Below are 18691 nucleotides of genomic sequence, written 5' to 3' on the forward strand. Positions count from 1 at the left end.
GTACTGGAAAACAAGATGAAAATAATCAGGAAGATTTATTGCAGTACATGTAACATTTAATGCCATGACTTTATAAAATGTATGACTTTCTGCTCCAGGTTAAGACCACTTTAATGCCTTAATTTGTGGAAGGGCAAATTATAACATTTTAAGAAATGCAGGAATTTTGAAATACCTTCAGTCCTGGGTTTTTACCCATCCTCAGGCTGCCCATCCACATGTCAGTGAGGAGCATCTGGCTGCAGGTGTGGGCTATGAAGTCTCTGTGCTTGGCAGCCACTGCCAGCTTCAGACAGGTAGAGTTACTCCAGTTCTTTAACTCGTACGTCAACAGTTTCATGGCTAGCTGCTCATCATGTTTGTAGGACTGATCCAGCAACTCATAGGCCAAGGTTCCAAACTCCCTAAAATGACAAGAAGAGCAATTTTACAGTGTAGAATACTTTTTTCAGTGTTTAAGTAACAAAACTGTTTTAATACTGTAAAACTGTTTTAGAAGAAAGAACACTTAGCATAGCATTTTAGCATTTAGATATGAGTTGTACTATTGCCTACATATTAGTGAACCTGACTTGAAAGGGGCTTTGCATCAACTCACTTGGAGTTGTTATCGAGGTCCTGGGATATGTCGTCCACCATCTCACTCTGAGACGACTCGTGAGCCATAGCTTTGAGGAGCTTGCAGGCCACCAGAGCTTTAGCCATACCCTCCTCGCCCCTCTGCCACAGGAACAGAGACATCTTCTGCCTTTTCATCAGCACTGCCCAGACCATCAGCTCATGGAATGGATACTGGAAGCGGCAGACCTCTGGGTCATCCACGTCAATGTCCTCTTCTTCTTCTTTCTTCTTCTTTTGCTTCTTCTTGCCTTTTGGCCTAGGCTCATCATCCTAATGAGGTGAACAGGATATTTATATTAATAGAGATTTTGTGTGATCTCTCTGAGAATGTAAAAAGAAGGTCAAATGCTTGACATTTACCTCCATTCCAAGCAGCTTTAGGGCTTTAGGCTGGAAATAAAGGGACATTAGATTACTTGGACTATTTGTGCACATTTAAAACATTTAGTAATTTGAGTAATCTCTATAGATGTATCCCAATTCAGGGGCTACGTCCTTTGAAGGCTGCAAAAGGTTTTCTGAAGACTTATTGTATCATTGTGCCGTGACAAAGGCGTTCCTAAATCAAAGGCTCCTTCAAATGCGGCCTCGAAATGCGTCCTTTATTTTCCAAACAACAAAGGATACAACAGATGGATCTTTTGCTGCCCATGCTATTCCGAGATTCATTGTGTGCCAATGATGACAAGATTTTTTCAGAGAAAATGGCAGATTACTCTTTTTATTGTATAGATGCTTTATATGTGTTATTATGCACATAAATGGACAGAGGTGAGCATATTTAGACAGGTTGTGAACCCTGTATAGTTTTCAGTCTGTTGAATATCACTTTCAAAAAAGTCCAGCACAAACGTTGCTGCCGCTCATCAACGGCAGCTGTCATACTTGCTAGGTGACAACATCAATCCTTTCTAGGCTAGACCATCCCATTTAACGCTTGGTGTGACCTTCACAGCCTTCGAAGGCATGGCCTTTGAAGTATACGTCCTTCAAATGATGCAGCCTTCAAATTGGGACACAGCTTATGTCTTACCCTCTTTAGTCCATAAAGATTGTTATAAAGAGCTCGGAAGTTTTTTCTTGTGTAGTTACAGCGATATGCTCCGCCCATCAGGTACTCCAACACCAGTCCAATGTCAATCAGTGTTATTTGGTAATCCGGTGGGAGATTCCCCTTTGACATCAAAAGAACAAAACTTATTTCACTGGAGATGTTTGTCATGTTAATATTTATGAAAAAAAAAGTGATGCATAAAATTATATTTTTACATTTTCTTTCGAAAACGTAAGCAGTGAAGTTGGATTAACCAGAATTCAACAGTAATATCAGACAGCTTTACCTTTTTAACATCTCTTACAACAATATGTAGAGTGTTGGCAGGACCAAGTTTCTGAAAAACACAAAATAACACAAGCTATGAGATTGTGTATGATTGAGTAATAGAATTATGAGGAATATTAAAAAAATATGACAGCAGGACCTGTCTTTTTTTTCTTCAGATTAATGAATTGCCCTCATGCTCTATTGTACTTCCTTTGTGATAAGCTCCAAAATGATAATGGTTGCAGTGCTTACAGTGTTGTATAACTCCTCTAATCGAGGGATGGTTAGAAAATGGTGAATGTTTACACCATTTTCTAACATGAGCTTGACAAAATCCACTCTGTCCAGAACCAAAGCGTCCATCATGGCCTGCTCGAGGGAATTCACCTGAAGAGGGTGACAGCGAGCAAGAAAGTATACTGAAACACTAAACTTAAAGATAAGTAGGCTACTTCGTGTATATGTGACATTAATTATATAGATTATCCAGTAATGAATTTAAGAAAAGGTGGACTATAAACCCTCTCCCAAATGTCTCACTTAACATGTGTTTACTACAGACTGTATGCCACAAAATAATGATAAGCAAGCTGCATGGATGGTGTAATTCGATTCATAAACAAATTATTCTTATGAGCCACTTTTGTTTAGGGAATCACAAACCTACATCACAAACAGTAAAGTCTGATTCACAATCAAATGACTCTTATGAACTGGTTCTTTTAATTAATTGGCAAAGAATCAAGAACTCTGGAATTACTGGATCGAATCGGTCTCATTAATCTTTTACACAAGTTTTGTACTTTGGGTTCATGAAGAATAGCAGTACGACTTCATATATAAATGAATGGTGAATTTATATGAGATACATAATATTTATACATTTAGGGGAAATCTAAGCAGAAGGGTCACACTGTCTTACCCAGTTCAGTAGTTCTAACTTTCTGGGGTCAGTTTCCTCGGGTTGTTCTGGTTTGGCTTTGCCTCCTTTGCCCTTTTTTCCTCTGGCCTTTCCCTTGTAACGTTGAGTTGCTCCTTTCTGCTTTTCGTGAGATGGTGCTGTGCTGGTGATTGTGGCACTAGCGAGGGCGCTCGCAGGCTATGGAAACAAACATTTTAAATTTATGATTTTTTATTATTATTATTATTATTTAGAAACAAGGTAAATATTTCACTCACTGGTAGATTGTGTCCATACACAAAGATTTGGTTGCGTGCTATATCCACTCTATTCCAAGCCAGAGCCAAACTCAGCTGATCTGGAGCTGATGCGTTTGTTCCTGAATTACAACCAACACACATTATAGTTCATTTCTAACCATGAACTAAATTTGTGGTATTTCAGAAGGTCCGCATCTTCACAATACCTTTCAGTAACGCAGTGAGGATAGCCATTTCAATGTCATCTTGTCCTTCAGCGCCCATTCGAAAGACTGTTATCTACACATACCAAGTTAGACGGGGCAGCAAAACTTTAATATGTTGACACTTTAATACATGTATTTTTTGTGAGGAATGAATTACTGTGGGGAAAATGAATGGAAAATCTGTTTTTAGGATGAAAGTTCAGCTTCATTTTATTAGCATTAGCAGGACCTTCTTATTCACACTCTGAATAACTAGCTTATTTCCCTCTCACATGAAAAAATAGAGCTTTCCTTGTTTAGGATGTCTTGTATCAAATGCAATTATCTCGAAGTTGTAGTCACATGTACGTTAATGTTAAATGTAATCACGCTGGCATGGATGAGTGGCCCTCTTCCAAAACATTCCTGAGTGTTAGCATGCATCGCTAATGAAAGACTTATGGTGGAGTCTGGGCAGTTTAGTACCTCATGGCTGGAATGGGAGGGGTGATATCTTAAATTGATCTCTTTATAATATTTTGAGAATGAATGCTAGTTAATTTCATGTTTGATATCTCAGTTTAAGCAAACCATTTGGACACAGATGAAAAACACTAGCATGCTTGCTGTCATAATAGCATCTGCTAAGCTATCAATAGTCATGTTTAATAGTGGGCTTGAAAGCTGAATGTAGATTTATTTCCCTATTCATATAAACCAAAGGCTTTGTGTACATATGTGGACATTTGAGCTCTTAACATACATTAGTATTGGCATTTCATGTTGTGGAAGGCCATTAGCCTATCTAATGCCAGATATCAAGATGTGATGTCACTGAAATAAGCAAAGGAGATGTTCAGTGTGGATTAAAGAGAAATGGATCCACCCTTCCTCCCCCCGTCTGCTCATATTCAGGAGCAGGGTGAATGAATGTAGCTCATTGGCAAGAACAGGTGGCACTACACTGATCCTAGTCCAGATGTATAGAGCTACAGATTATCTCCTGCCCTGAGGCAGTATTACTAAATACTTAACACATCACTTAGAGTCAGTTAAAGCTGCACAAATATTACCATTAACCAAGTTCACAGAGTGCACTGGGTCATCCTGTCAGTGATATAGGCAAGTATCTAGTGATTGTGAAGTCCGTTCTAACGTATGGAGTCTGAAAGCACTTGCAATCTGTTAATCACAATGGTCTCATATCTGAGACACTGAGACATATGGTCTCAATGCTCCTGATTAGAGCATCTGCAAAACACTTATGCATATGAAAGGATATGATGTTATATGATGTTATGTACATGGTTAATACAACTAGAGAGCAAATGCAGATGGATATATGCGAGAGACACATGAATAAAGACACATGACAAAATGAATAATGAATGGAAATGTTTATTGATGAAAGTTTGCACAAAGAATTCAAAAAAATATTCATAAAACCTTTTATGCTTGGTTATTTTTATATGTATATTATTATGCTGTTTTAAATGTATACTTGAAAAATAAGTAAAACTAGAACCAGCCCTGACTGATTTTCTGGTCTTAGCTGGTTTAGTCTGGTCTAACTGGTCTCCCAGCCTGGCCAAATTGGTCTTAGGCTAGTCTACAAGCTGAAAAGTATCCAAAGCCAATCTTAAACAAGAAGACCTGACCAGGATGGGAGACACACTACAACTATCTTAGGCTCAAGCAGTTTTATCAGGGAAAAAAATGAGAGTGGGTTTGTATTGATGGATGTTGGTCTACAATTGTTACATAATATTACGTCATTGTAGATACTTACCAACTCCCTCTTCTTCATGCATTCAATGACCATGAGCAGAATTTGCCCTGACTGCATTTTGTTGTAGTTAAAGGTTTTCTGGATGGTGACCAGCAGTTGCTCTTTTACGTCCTCGTTTACCAGTCTAAAAAATACAATTCAGTTGTGATAATGAATAGTTTTGACAACTGATTCTCAGTCTTTCCATTAAAGATGGGTCAGTACTAGAAATTTATGGGATAATGTACATGTAGCTAGTCATTAGTGGACATAAACCCCAACAGAGGGATCAGGACCCCTTTGGGGTGATGCAAAGGGTTCAACTGATCATAAATTAATTATTTAATTATTTCTCATTTATAGTTTCAACATTTGAAGACAGAATGATGCTAGTGATTAATTCAAATCAAGTATTCCAGAGATCAGTGTAATAATGACTATTAATACTCACCCTTCAATCTCAGAATATTTGTGGGCAAAGGAAATGATGTCAGAGGCTCGACCACTGCCATCACAGACCACTACAGGCACTGGTGGTTCCTCACGCAGGCTTTCCAAGACAATCGAGATCACATTGGGACCCCCCTCCACAATCAGACATACCACCGGTACACCCTGGCCCAGTCCTAGCATGCATACACACACACACACACACACACACACACACAAAAAAAGCAATTAACTTACCTAAATGTTTTGAATTTATTAGTTCAGGGATTGTGCCCATATCAATATAATACTATCACAAAACATTAGCCTGAATGTTTGATCCTTTTGTGTGTTTTGTGCTTTAAATCTTATTTTCAATTACTCCAAATGCATGCACATTAAAAATCAAAAAGCCCTTTTGTGATTAACAAAAGGAGAGGTGAAGTGGTGAGTATAATCATTTTAATTTGATTCTCCCGGGTCTGATCCCAGATGATGATGTGAGTGGTGACAGCTGAGCCTCCCTTTGCTGTCCCTGCCTTAACACGAGCTCCAGGCATAGGATGACAAAGGGAAACCCACAGGTCACAGACACCAAAGCCTTGATCAAATCTGAAATGGCATGGAGCATATCTCCATTGGTACCTGACCCCATGAACCCCATTACTGATAATCAGGATATATCTCATGTCATTCAAACCCTTAGCAAGCTTTCAAACGTGCCCTCTTAGGATCAGAGGTACATTAAACCTAAAGCAGATAAGATGTGCTGATGCTACCGCACTTACGCGTGTTAATCTTCTGGAGGGAGATGTGTTTCTCCAACTGCCTGCGTAGTTTGACCTCTGCCCCGTATTTCCCACATGTGCCATTATCGGATAGTATGAAGTGCGAGTGGCTATTGTTGAGAACGGCAAGTTTGCTCAGAGGATTGGAGATGGCCTGATATGGTTTGTTCACCTGAAAGGGAACAGTAAATTGTAGATGTCACTGGACAAGTACAGAGGTTCTACCATTAGATGACGTAGCATAGCGCTTTAGGAGATTATTATTTCATACGTTTATGAGCACCATCATGCTTTTTACTATACATCAATTGTTTGTACTTACATCTTTTCCAATTAGATCCTCTTTGCTCTCCAGGATTCCCCATGGAGCGATACCTATAGCACAGACCTTCCCTCTGGATTTCGAAGAGTGATCCTTCAAAGCATCTCCAACATGCCGGATCACTCCTACATTGTGACAGTATCATAAAACAGATTAGGAAACTATACGTGATATCAAACCTATCAAATATTTCTCAAGAAACCAAACAGAAGATAGATCCAACATTTGGCTCCAACAAGTGATTTCAACCAGGTGGATTGGAACCGTACTTGTAGACCTGAGTTGAGCAACTCCATTTCTGGAGGACCACTGTCCTGCAGAATTACGCTCTATTCCTAATTAACGCACCTATCATACCTCCTGGACTGTAGTTGCCCATACCTCTCGGGTTTGTTTGGGGATGGAGCTAAACTTTGCCGGACAGTGGCCCTCCAGGATCAGAGTTGCCCATCCCTGTTGTAGTCAATAAATACCCACCAGTGCTGACTCCACCAGTGAAGATCCATGCTCCGGTGGTCACGGCAGCCTTGATCAGGCCTTTTCCAAAGACTTGCTTGAGTTTGGGCTGCATGTCAAAGTTCTGGAGGCCACCATGAACTGATATAAGCAGTGTGGGCAACTCCAGCTGCCATTCCTTCACCATGAGATGCAGCAAGTTGTCCGGCTTGGTATCATGTGACACCCGAATATACTGTAAGAAAGATTGAATTATAAGATTAATGTCAGATTTAACTGTTGTTCTTGAATGAAATATGTTTATTTCCTCACTAAGTAAACTATGCTAGCAGGGTTATTTTCTTACAATTACGCAACCACAAAAATGGTTTGGTGGATTATTTAGACTTACACTCTCAAGAGGGAATTTTTTTTTTCAGGTTAAGGTTAACTCAGGTTTTTGTGTCAAAATACCAGGTGCAATAATAGTTAGCAAATTCACCCCATAACGTTCAAAATAGATACCATGGCTTTGTTGACAAATCCTCCTCCTTGAAATTCAATGATGCCATAGGCGTCAGTAGGGGCAATCTGGGTATGTTTAACCACGGACCATTTCTCTTGAGGAGGGTCCACGTGCACAAGCTGGTTCTCTTCTGAGGGCTTGTTGGTGGTGGTTGCCGGAATGGCCGGGTGCTGAGTCACTAGATAACCACAGGCGCACCTGAGGAAAATCACAGCAGAAGTAATGCTGGAGGTCTATTTTATTGCATACAACAGGATGTTGCTCATGAAACTCAATTAGCTGACATTTCACCATGGAAATAATTTGGTTTGAGGGTACTGCTTATTTCTTCTGTGCACATAGGCCACCTATCAGGGTTGTGTCTAAACTGCGGTCTGTGTTCAATGGGCACATGCATCAGTGCACACCCTGGCATCCCTCCATCCACAGGAAGTGTGGTGGACTGAACTACACTGCCCCCATCACATCCAGCCTAGAGACATGCCCACACAGTGATCTATGAAAGGGCTTATGATGTCACACATCACCCCTCATTACATAAGAGTTTAAAAAGCCTCAAAAGAGAATGAGTCATAGAGGTAATTTGTCTCGCACAATGGTGTCATTATATATAGTTGCGTGTTCTTTTGAAATCGTTCAAAATAGAAAGGCTCACCGTGTTGGGTCCTTGGCTGGAAATATGTGAATACATTCTCTTTTGTGAAAGGTTTTCTCAATCCAAACTTTCTGGCACTAAAAAACAAACAAGAAAATACAGTAAATAAAATAAAATAAAATAAAATAAAATAAAATAGTAGTTTGGTTATACAAGCACAACATTACACATATCTTTAATGTACCATTCGACCATATTAATATATTTATAACATCAATTACAGCAAGAACTGCTTTTAGTCCCTTGAGTTTGCCCAGGGTGAATAGAGTAAATCCTCTTTGCGATGATAATCCTTACTAAAGTATGAGTGGTACAGTATGAACAAGCCGTAGATATACAGAACACATGGAAGAGAAAATATGTACATGGCAAATGTCTAAAGTGGTTAACTATGGAGACTTCTGGTGAAATGCATTTGTTCATTTGTTTTAGCACTGATAAGTGTGCTTTTAGGAATATACTAGTACACAGATAATGCTGGTCTTTTACAGTTCTCGTAGTTAGCTACTAAAACTGCAAAGCAATTGTTTCTAGTGTCAGGTTGTGCAGATACAAGTTGAATGAAAGAGCATCCAGAGAGTCATTGACTGTATCCAGGCTATGGCCTGTTTTGCCTGAAATTATTAGTGCATAGCAAATTAGAGTGCAAACTCTGCTCCAGACCATAGTTATTCATCTCTTTTTTCTGTTCTGAGAAGGTGCCAAGGAAACCCACCAACATTTTTAGCTTTCGAAAAGATTCTGCCGTGCCAGCTTTGTGCTCCATATGCTGGACGAAAATAACCTTTGGTTCAAAGCAATATCTGTCTGGGCTTTAGTTATTGGTTCAGCCCTAATTAAGACGAAAGCTTTTGAGGCAAATCTCCGAAAAATCAGTCACAGTATATTAGCCAAGATAAGACAGAACATGTTAGAAACCCACAAAAAAACAAGGCTTTCCATCGCACAATTATAAGTATAAAGCAATACATACATTCATAGTTTCTAAAGTATTTCACCTCTTTAAATTTGTGTTGCACGTTTTAAACTTTTTTTTTAAAACTTTCTTAAAAAGCATACATTGTTTAACAAATACAACGTTTTACTGGAAACTGCTAATTGTTGTTGCGTCAAGAAAAACATTAAAAGTAAATCATTCTCAATTTATATTTAAAAACTACAGTCTTCCAATCCTGATCTCATCATCTCATCAATAGACCCTGGATCCATGGGTTGCTTCTGGTCACCCAGCGTTAGCTAGCAGGGGTCCTACCTGTTGAGCCTCTAGTTGACATTAAGAAGGTGCCAAAGAGAAAGTTTCTCCATCAGTGTCCCTCCTGGAGCTCTACTGGTGAGGGGTGCTCTTTCCCAGAGCGCCGGTGCCCAATGAATCCCACAGGACATGAAACTTCATCACTTTATGAGGGGCTGTTCATATGATGAGCATGTGAGCAGGCTCTTTGTTCGGGGCACGTCCCATGACTCCAGTTCAAGGTAATCCTTTTGGGAGTCCCATGACCCCTCTCTCCTTGCCCACAGGGTATTTTCATCCCTCGCTGGAGCAAAGCACAATAAATCTACTTTGATAGTTTCATAACCCCCGTGAAACGCACTTCTTAATTCTCAGAAAATCTTTCGAGATGGTTTTTCTACCTCAAACACTTCTTGCAAGTAGATGAAGAGAGTCAGGTTTGTATCTAGAAACAGACAGGAATGGGAACTCACCAAAGCTTTTCATTTGAAAGTGTCACACTCCTCCAACCACTTTGATTTCAAGCCCAATTTGCATAATTGAGAGAATTGGGCACAGACATTCTTTTGAAAAGAGGCCTAGTTGAGACATGACAGGACTCCAGTTGGAGGAAAGGTCATCCAGCACTAATTGTTGAAAAGGTTCTGACGGACTAACAATCACATCTAGGAATTGATGACGCTACTGACTTTAATCTTTTAAAGAATAGACTTTTATACAAAAAGAAGTCGTCTTTAACGTTATCATTATATTTGGGAACTCTACTCAATAGATGTTTCATCAGTTGATTCGAGAAGTGACAATTGTGAAGATATTTATAATTCATTTCGAGTGAGCTGGTTTCATGAAGTGACCAGTAGTTGAAAAGGTAAATCATAAGTAAATCAGTCTAAGCTGGTGTTTATAGCTGGTCTACTAGCATGACCAGCTTAAAAATATCCTCAACACAGAGCGGCCTGACCAATTTGGCCAGTTATGGAAACGATGTAACCACACTGGGCTGGTTTAAAATCTATTATTCAACAGTGTTGCCTTGTCAATTATTGAAAACATGGGAAGATGACAAGCAAAATGAAGATGTCCATTTTTGCCCGTTATGGGTCAAATAGAAATGGTGAGATCATTGGTTTAAAGTGCTTTTCAATGGGTCCTTTCCTCAACCATCTAACTCTTTCAGCAGTTCGGTGCTTTCGTCAAAACGCACGTGGACTAATTAAAGCTCTTGAAGACAAAGGGCTCTTGCCACTGCAGTAGTTCAGCCAGTGTGACGCACTTATTTTGGCTTGTTTAAACTCATTATCCACAGCAATTAAAACTCAAATCCGCTGAGCGCTCATCATGTTCGAGTTTTGCACAGAAAATGCACAAAAGCTCTCTATAGGAGGAAAAATATGATTTTCTTGCTCAAATTAACAAGGCCTATAGCAAACCTGGCAACAATTAACTCTATTGAGTGTTTAGTCAGACATCTCACATGGTGTTGCTCAACTAAAAAGGCATTTGTTCATAAATAGGATTTGTGGCTGTGATTTGTGAGAGCTCAAAAATCAGATTAAATGTTTATGCAAATCTTTATATATTTTGCACAAGTCTGCATTTTCACATTATAAAGGCAAAACCCACAAAGATACAGTAAATACATACTTTCCGAAATTTAGTTATAGCATTGCCTGTTCACACACCTCATGAATTGTATGTGTTTCCCCGAAACTAGACACTGAAGATCACATGAGAGGGCAACAGTCCTGTGACCCATTCCTTAGAACTAATGAGCAGTGTTAGATTTGATTTGTGCTCACAGTTCAACTCACAACCTTGTAAAAAACACTTAATGTACATTTAAAATCTATCTATCTATCTATCTATCTATCTATCTATCTATCTATCTATCTATCTATCTATCTATCTATCTATCTATCTATCTATCTATCTATCTATCTATCTATCTATCTATCTATCTATCCAATTGTCTGTCTGTCTATCCATCCATCCATCCATCTATCCATCAACAATAAACTTCGAGCAAGAGAGTCAAATATCTTACTTACAAAGAACTTTTTATGTTATTTGGTTGCCAATATAGTACTTACTTCCGATCTTCATTTTTAGTTTTCAGTTTTATAGAGGTTATAACAGGTCTGGAGACAATAGGTCTGTGGACTTCTGGGTAAGTTTAACATGCTTAACCTTTTTAAAACTGTGCTTTCTCCTTCTTACTCTGCCTCTAAAAAGACTCATTGTCTGTGTGGGTTTGAAAATCCAGTTAGCCATCATCACATGAGACCAACATGTCACTGATTAGCCTTGAGACTTCTTAGTCATAAGACACATTTTTTTAGACAACTGTGTTTGTGTGAGAGTGTTTTCATCTGTCTTTGAGAGAGGGGGAAGGGACAGAGACTGTAAATTTTGGAGGATGCATGCATGCAAATGTCAAAGGAAGTGTTTTAGTAACAATCATATCCTTCTTTCCTCATTAACTCAGACTGGACACACATCCTTCAAAACTGTACTGACAGAAAATAACAAAGGCATTACTTATGGTTACATTTATTCACTAATCACTCATTTGTAAGGTTTGTAATCCCCAACAAGAATTTTAGTAATGCATTCTGACCTCTTTACCCGCTACTGGAAGATATTGAGTAAATTGCTTAATTTGTCAACTCCTGCATGTATTGCATCAGTCCAAACTGCAACACTCGACATTAGCAAGAGTCTACCACTGTAAAGATATATTTGATTCCTTGGGTAGTTCTGAAGGCTATATTTTCAGTCTTAATCACATGAAAGCAGACATTTGAAAGAAGGGAGGTAAAGTGCGTAATCTCGCCCAGCTGCTGGTGCTCATTCTGGGCATTATGGGGGATTAGAGGCAGCAGAGGAGCATCAAACCACAGAGGTGCCGCTCATTCTGCTGCTGCTGGAGAAAGCTGCGTTACTTGCTGGAACCATCCTTTTGATCATTAAGATTAGGATTTGGATTAGTAAGAGATTTAAATTGATTTAAAGATGTAAATCTGTTTTACATAATGCATATCTAATATATTGTTTTGCCACATTGTAACAAGTTAAATTTGCTTTTTAGATTCACTGGAGCAGCCGTGGTTAAACCTGCAACTGTAAAGATAGTCAGCAAGGTTTAAAGAGAAAGGTTTTTGTTTTTTGCAAATAAATTTTGCACACATTATCCCTGTGCAAACACTGCTACAAAGATGTAAATATAAGTGGAAAATGCAGTTATATAATATTATGTTGTATCTAGCTGTTTTTGTATTATAACTGCATGTGGCTTTCAGCTTTGTAAAATATACGACACATTATAGCAGTAATATTTACTGTTATCTATTACTATTATTATTCTAAATTATATATTATATTATATTCATTATATTAATAATGGTCTTCTAATGCAAAATCAGTGCTGCTTGTTATTGTTTCTCTACATATTTTTGTGCTTTTTAACTTTAATTATATTATTTTATATTATATTATATTATATTATATTATATTATATTATATTATATTATATATTAAATGTATATAATTAAAATCCTTGAATTAGCTGGCTGAATAGTGTATATAATATAATATAATATAATATAATATAAGATATATATAATATAATATAATATAATATAATATAAAATAATATAATATAATATAATATAATATAATATAATATAATATAATATAATATAATATAACAAAGCTGAAGTTTAAGTTAAAAAGCACAAAAATATGTAGCTCATTGATTAATTAGTAATAAATTGATTTTGTATTAGAAGTCCATTATGAATGTTATGTCGAAAAATATGGAAAGAATTATAAAAATATGTAACCCTAGACAATTGGACGGACACTAAACCCATCAACTGAGATATAAACCTGCGAATAATTTATAATCAATAATAAACAATAAAATATTATATATTCATATTTCAAATTATAATTTATATTTAAATTAAATAAGTAATATTTTAGCATTTTAGCTGTAGTTTATGGGCTTTCAATTATTGTAGTACTTAAACTAAACAAAAAGCAATTGAAACTAGTTGAAATAAAGTAGTTTAAGTCTTTTATACTTTATTTTTTATTTCAGTTAATGATTTTATTTTTATTTTTCAATGGTTTTAGTTTAAGTTACAGTTTAGTGAATATCTGGTTCAGTATCATGTCACATACACCTGACTTACTCATAAAGAAGAACATATTTTCCCTCATTTCAGTCACCTCTAGATCACTGAATCAAATCCAAAGCCCTAAACATGCCTAAAGCGGTGAAAACTCTTACCTTCTGTGACAATGATGTTGAGCGTTTGACGGAGGCCCGTTTGATGGAGCCACTGGCTCTTCTACCTCCCCGCTCCATGTGTCCCGTTCACTCCGCACCTCAAAGACTCATGCACGAGTCGGACCCTCTAAGACCCTCTTTTGCTCTGTCTGTAAAGCGGTCCCTGCACTAGCAGCGCTCAAACTCATCTCCTGATGTTCACTCTTTGGGTTCTCCCGCCCTTAACTGACAAGATAGAAAGACACATATGAGGATAAAACATCTCTCGATGACATGCTTGACACACAGACCCCGTTTCCTCCGCCTGACAGCCTGTAATCAGGATTAATGCATTCAGCTCTTGGAAGCTTGCGACTTTAATGGGGGGGAGATTTAATAAATGGTTATTGAAGGTAAATCTACTTTGGGACACTGTGGCCCCAAAAGGTTTTGAAAACATGCTAACTTTGTTGGACTTTGAAGACTTGTGTTACGATAAGAAAGCAGGTAGGCCTAGACTAACTGTGAAATCTCTGAGTGGTAAAGAAAGTCTGTGAGGACCAAAGGTTTTGCAAACTGTAACAATATTTACCAGCTTAGATCATGGTGATCTTATTACAAATGTGCTAGTATTTTTTTTTATTTTTGTTTAAGGTAAGAAAACCATGTTAATAGTCAGAGTTTAGCACTCTACAACCAAGGGATTATTTTAAATGAGGACATGCATTTAATGAATTTCTCTTTAAATACATGCACAAAGAAATAAAAGAATCAATCAAATAAAACCTGAAGCAGATGTGCCCCTTCCAGACCTTTGAAATCAATTACACTGAGAGGAACATTTACTGTATTAATGACATGTGAACGTTTGAAAAAGTAGAATACTGTCCTCTTGTGGTTACAGTTATTATTGCATGTGTGTTCAGAATGTCCATGTTACGCATATTCTGGATTAATTACATAATGATATATTATAAAAACAAACTATGATTAATATATAAATATTTTTATATACAGTACATGTATATATAAATAAAAGTATCATGCACTGTAAATATGTGTTATTTTAGTATAATTGAGATACTTGCGTCATATTTTAAATGTTTTTATTTTTTTAGTTTCTGTTATATTTTCAAAGTCTTAGTCATTTTCATTAAAATCTTAGTAATTGTGTTGTGTGTTTTTGTCATTTTTAATATTTCTATACATGTCTATACATAGTTTTTTTATTGATTTGATTTCAGCTTTATGTTTAGTTATTTAGTACATGTTAAGTTAAAATGAAAAAAATAATTTAATTAATATAAGATTCATTTTATTTCAAGTAGTGACTTTTTTATGGCTTTAGTTGTAGTGTGTGCGTGTGTGTTTGTGTGTGTGTATATGTGTATATATGTATTTATCTATATATATATATATATATATATATATATATATATATATATATATATATATAAATAATCACATAATGATTTTATATATAACATTTTTGTTCCTGTTTCTCAGTGTATTCATTAATTTCCTATTTTGTTTGCTACACTGGCTGAAGATGTCAATATAACAAGTGCATGCCAACCTAGTGAACAAACACCCAGCTCCTCATCTCATTATAAGAGGATGAAAAGTAAAGTAATCCATATTAAGTCAAGAACACCACAGCTGATGTGAATAGAGCTACTGTGTGTCTTCCTCATCCAAAGTAGAAAAAAGACTTAAATGTCATGTAGAGGTCAGATCTGGAGCCCTTGTTAGAAATTAAAAGTTTCTAGTGTTACATAACAGTTGCAACCCACTGATGGTTTGATTTTGTATTATTTATGAGGCTTTGTGCTTTCTAAAATGACAATATCATAATTTATAAAAATCAATCCAAAAAATGGCTTCATGCTCAAGGGGATTTAAAACAAGCCAGGACAAACACTGATTTGTTTACAAGCTAAAATGAAAACATCTACTAATTCCTCCAACACTTTTGATTAAATGCCACAGATGAGTGCATTTGCTAATTGAATCCCTGACATAAAACTCGCCACAATAACATTTCCAGTACCTTCAGATAAGTCTATAGCGTACATAAACACAAGACATAAACACTCTTACCGATGCTGAATTCTGTAAACTTCACAACTGCTGTCATTGTGCTCTAAACAATGAAGGTTCTCCTCAAATTGAAGTGCTTGCCTTCCATGAAACGATGCTCAAAGTGTTCCCATTACTTTAAGAACAGATAATGCATAATTTCTCCTTGTAAGCAGACACAAATGAGCTTTATGGGCGCAGATGGCTCAGGCGCACATTCTAATTCCCTACAACTCATGAGCCTGTTGTGGTGACCAAAGCTCTCCACAAAACCCTGAGGGCTCCCATATACAGCATGCAGCTGACACCAAACTGTATTGCCTTTTTATCACTATTCTGTCGTACTATATAAACAAATTAAAAATAATAATAATAATAATAAAAATAAAAATAAAAAAAGCATGCTGCCCCTGTGGAAAGCATGGGTTTGTTATTTGAAACAGGTAATATATTTACTCTACACCTTATAAAAAGTCTGTTTCCTTTGACCAATCATGGCTGTCCTGAACAAATAAATATCAAAATGCATATGAGCCTGAGTGTATAATATACAGCCACTGTGTATGTAGGAATATAAGCAGGACTGAGTCTAAATAAGTGAGAATATCTGAAATGTGAAGACAAATCAGTGAAGCAGCCGAGGGTTTGCACATGATCTAGTCTTAAACTGGATTTCCATACACTTACATTACCTAGAAAGATCAGCAGATCTTAACTGGCAATGCAGGATTATGAGCATGAACATTATTGCATCTGTGCTGGTGGGGATCATATCAGGTGACATATCCAATTTCAAGACTGCAGACTGATGAGTTGTTTTATATAAAACTAATGCTCAATATTACCTTATTTTAGAAATAACCATGCCAGACAGATAGAAATTCAGATAAATAGACAGACAGCCAGATCATCCTCTGAACTCATTACTTTTGAGTTGTAATATATTTCCTACCACTAGAGAGCGCTCATACAGCATTGTTTCTCACATATCTGACATATTCTAACTAGGAGCTGGCTTGAACTTTCACTTCCTGGTCTCTTTGTCTGCCTGATTTGCATAAGAGACAAGTTTTAGGTCAACAGTGCTGTCTACTGACAATTCTTGTTTGCTTCCTGAACGTCTCCTCCTGTTGTACTTCTTGTTAACAGATACTTGTGTTAGGCAACAGTATGAAAATGACTCATATGTTTTCAAGCAATTACATCAGGTATCTTTACTGCCTGAACCAGTTATCACACGCATCTTGCAGGTGGTCATGTCCATGATTCAACATAACCTCTCTATTGACAAGGCCAACTGCAGAGGGTCACAAGGTTTCTAGGAACTGTCTGATGGACTCATCAGACCTATTCAAAAGCTCACATTTAGGTCTGTTAACCTTTCTGAATTTTTGCTTGGCCCACATGGAAAAAAAAAAATCAATCCAACCAGACACCAGAACCATCAAGCCGACTAAACAAACATGCACAGACACGGAGTTCATTGAGTCGTGCTGTAGATGGCCAACAGCTGTCATGAATGCATTGTTTTGTTTTCTACTTGTTAATTTCCAAATATCTTTTCCATGACATGTTTCCAAAAAGAAGGAAAATATAGTAAACAGCTGGCAGGCAGGTTAACCCCCCCCCCAAATTAGTTCCATATGTGCTAATCTATGGAAAACACTTGATTTCAACCTTAGATTTCAACCAAGTCAAAAGGAAGGGAATAAAAGAAGTGGGTTCAAAGAAAGACTTTTAAGTCAGTATATTACCAGCGTAAAGGGATATTTGTTCTCGTGTAGTCAGATTACAGGCAGCTATGCATTGCAGAGATGAATAATGCAGCAGATGTCTGTCCTACCTGGAAGATGATGGCCCCACCTGGTTGCTATAGAGACAGACAACAGCCCCAGCAGACACAAAGGTGTGCGTTTCCGCTCTTTACTCTCCCTGTGTGTGTTTGGAGGAGGGGAAGGTGGGAACTTGATAGACATGAATTGTGGATCACGTACACCTCATGTTTTCAGAGAAGGTACACAAGATTGACAGGTGGGACCATTCATGTTTGGGTCTTTCAAAATTCATGCCATCCTGCAAAAAGGGAAACACAGGTTGGACAAGCACCAGAGAGAAAGGAAAACTTTACACAGGGCTGATAGCAAGGCATGCCAAGGCATGTCAATTTCTCCCAGCAGAGTTTCTAGAGACAGGAGGATCTGAACCTGTGGCTCTAGTTCAACTAGTCAATCTTGTATGAAATACAGCAGAATGTACTGGGTATGTCAAAACAGACACTGTAGAGACTGTTATGAACTTTAGAATCACCATTCTAGTGCATTGCACTTTGTTTTTATTTCTTTTCATTTCCTCGTAGTCAAAAAACTCTTTGTTCGAGCTTAAAGTACACAGTTGATCTTTTTACTGACAGTCATAACAAAGTCACAGGTTCACGTGCAGTGAGAGACGCACCCGTTAATTCCCACGTCACTGCATGTTTTGAGTGTGAGACCATCACAGGCACGTGCCACAATCACTGTACACCTTCAGGTCTAAACATCACTCAGAGTTGGTGAAATCGAAGCCAGTGGCCTTTAGTTAGTTTTCTTGAGACCTGGAATCAAGAGGTTGATTTTTATGCAATTTAATAGCATTAAATATCCTCTATACCATATTTCACATTTATTTAATGCATTTAACATCTTTTGACATTATAGTGTATTAATTTCTGTCACTGTATTCAACTCGTTTTAAAGGATTCCAACACTTTACCAAAGATATGCATTAAAAAGTTGAATGTTATTTTGTGAACATTTAATCATCAAATAAATTATTGTCACTGTAGATTTATCTGCCTATTGAGTTTTTTTTTTTTTAGATTATAGAACAGTGTTTTGGTTTAGGATAGGGTTGAA

The 18691-nt window shown here is 37.2% G+C and overlaps 1 protein-coding gene across 3 annotated transcripts in view; it reads right to left on the bottom strand.

Annotated features, from left to right (window-relative positions):
* The window catches only part of LOC109047434 (transient receptor potential cation channel subfamily M member 1-like), a 41400-nt gene that overhangs the window by 6069 nt on the left and 16640 nt on the right, over positions 1-18691 (bottom strand). The window contains exons 1-18 of one of the 3 annotated variants that reach the window (XM_042715569.1): positions 15819-16274; positions 13740-13964; positions 8215-8291; positions 7559-7757; positions 7076-7289; positions 6599-6723; positions 6277-6448; positions 5511-5685; positions 5081-5204; positions 3313-3385; positions 3125-3225; positions 2868-3044; positions 2198-2332; positions 1962-2012; positions 1655-1795; positions 982-1011; positions 599-891; positions 176-404 (exon numbers count right to left, since the gene is read on the bottom strand). In XM_042715569.1, the coding sequence (XP_042571503.1) occupies positions 176-404; positions 599-891; positions 982-1011; positions 1655-1795; positions 1962-2012; positions 2198-2332; positions 2868-3044; positions 3125-3225; positions 3313-3385; positions 5081-5204; positions 5511-5685; positions 6277-6448; positions 6599-6723; positions 7076-7289; positions 7559-7757; positions 8215-8291; positions 13740-13817 (2394 nt within the window). In that variant the 5' untranslated portion in view covers positions 13818-13964; positions 15819-16274. Of the gene's footprint in view, positions 1-175; positions 405-598; positions 892-981; positions 1012-1654; positions 1796-1961; positions 2013-2197; positions 2333-2867; positions 3045-3124; positions 3226-3312; positions 3386-5080; positions 5205-5510; positions 5686-6276; positions 6449-6598; positions 6724-7075; positions 7290-7558; positions 7758-8214; positions 8292-9466; positions 11393-13739; positions 13965-15818; positions 16275-18691 lie in introns of those variants that run through there. The other 2 variants (XM_042715571.1, XM_042715572.1) reach the window with 2 other exon arrangements.

Source organism: Cyprinus carpio, chromosome A25 (genome assembly GCF_018340385.1).
Source record: "Cyprinus carpio isolate SPL01 chromosome A25, ASM1834038v1, whole genome shotgun sequence".
Classification (NCBI taxonomy): Eukaryota; Metazoa; Chordata; class Actinopteri; order Cypriniformes; family Cyprinidae; genus Cyprinus; species Cyprinus carpio.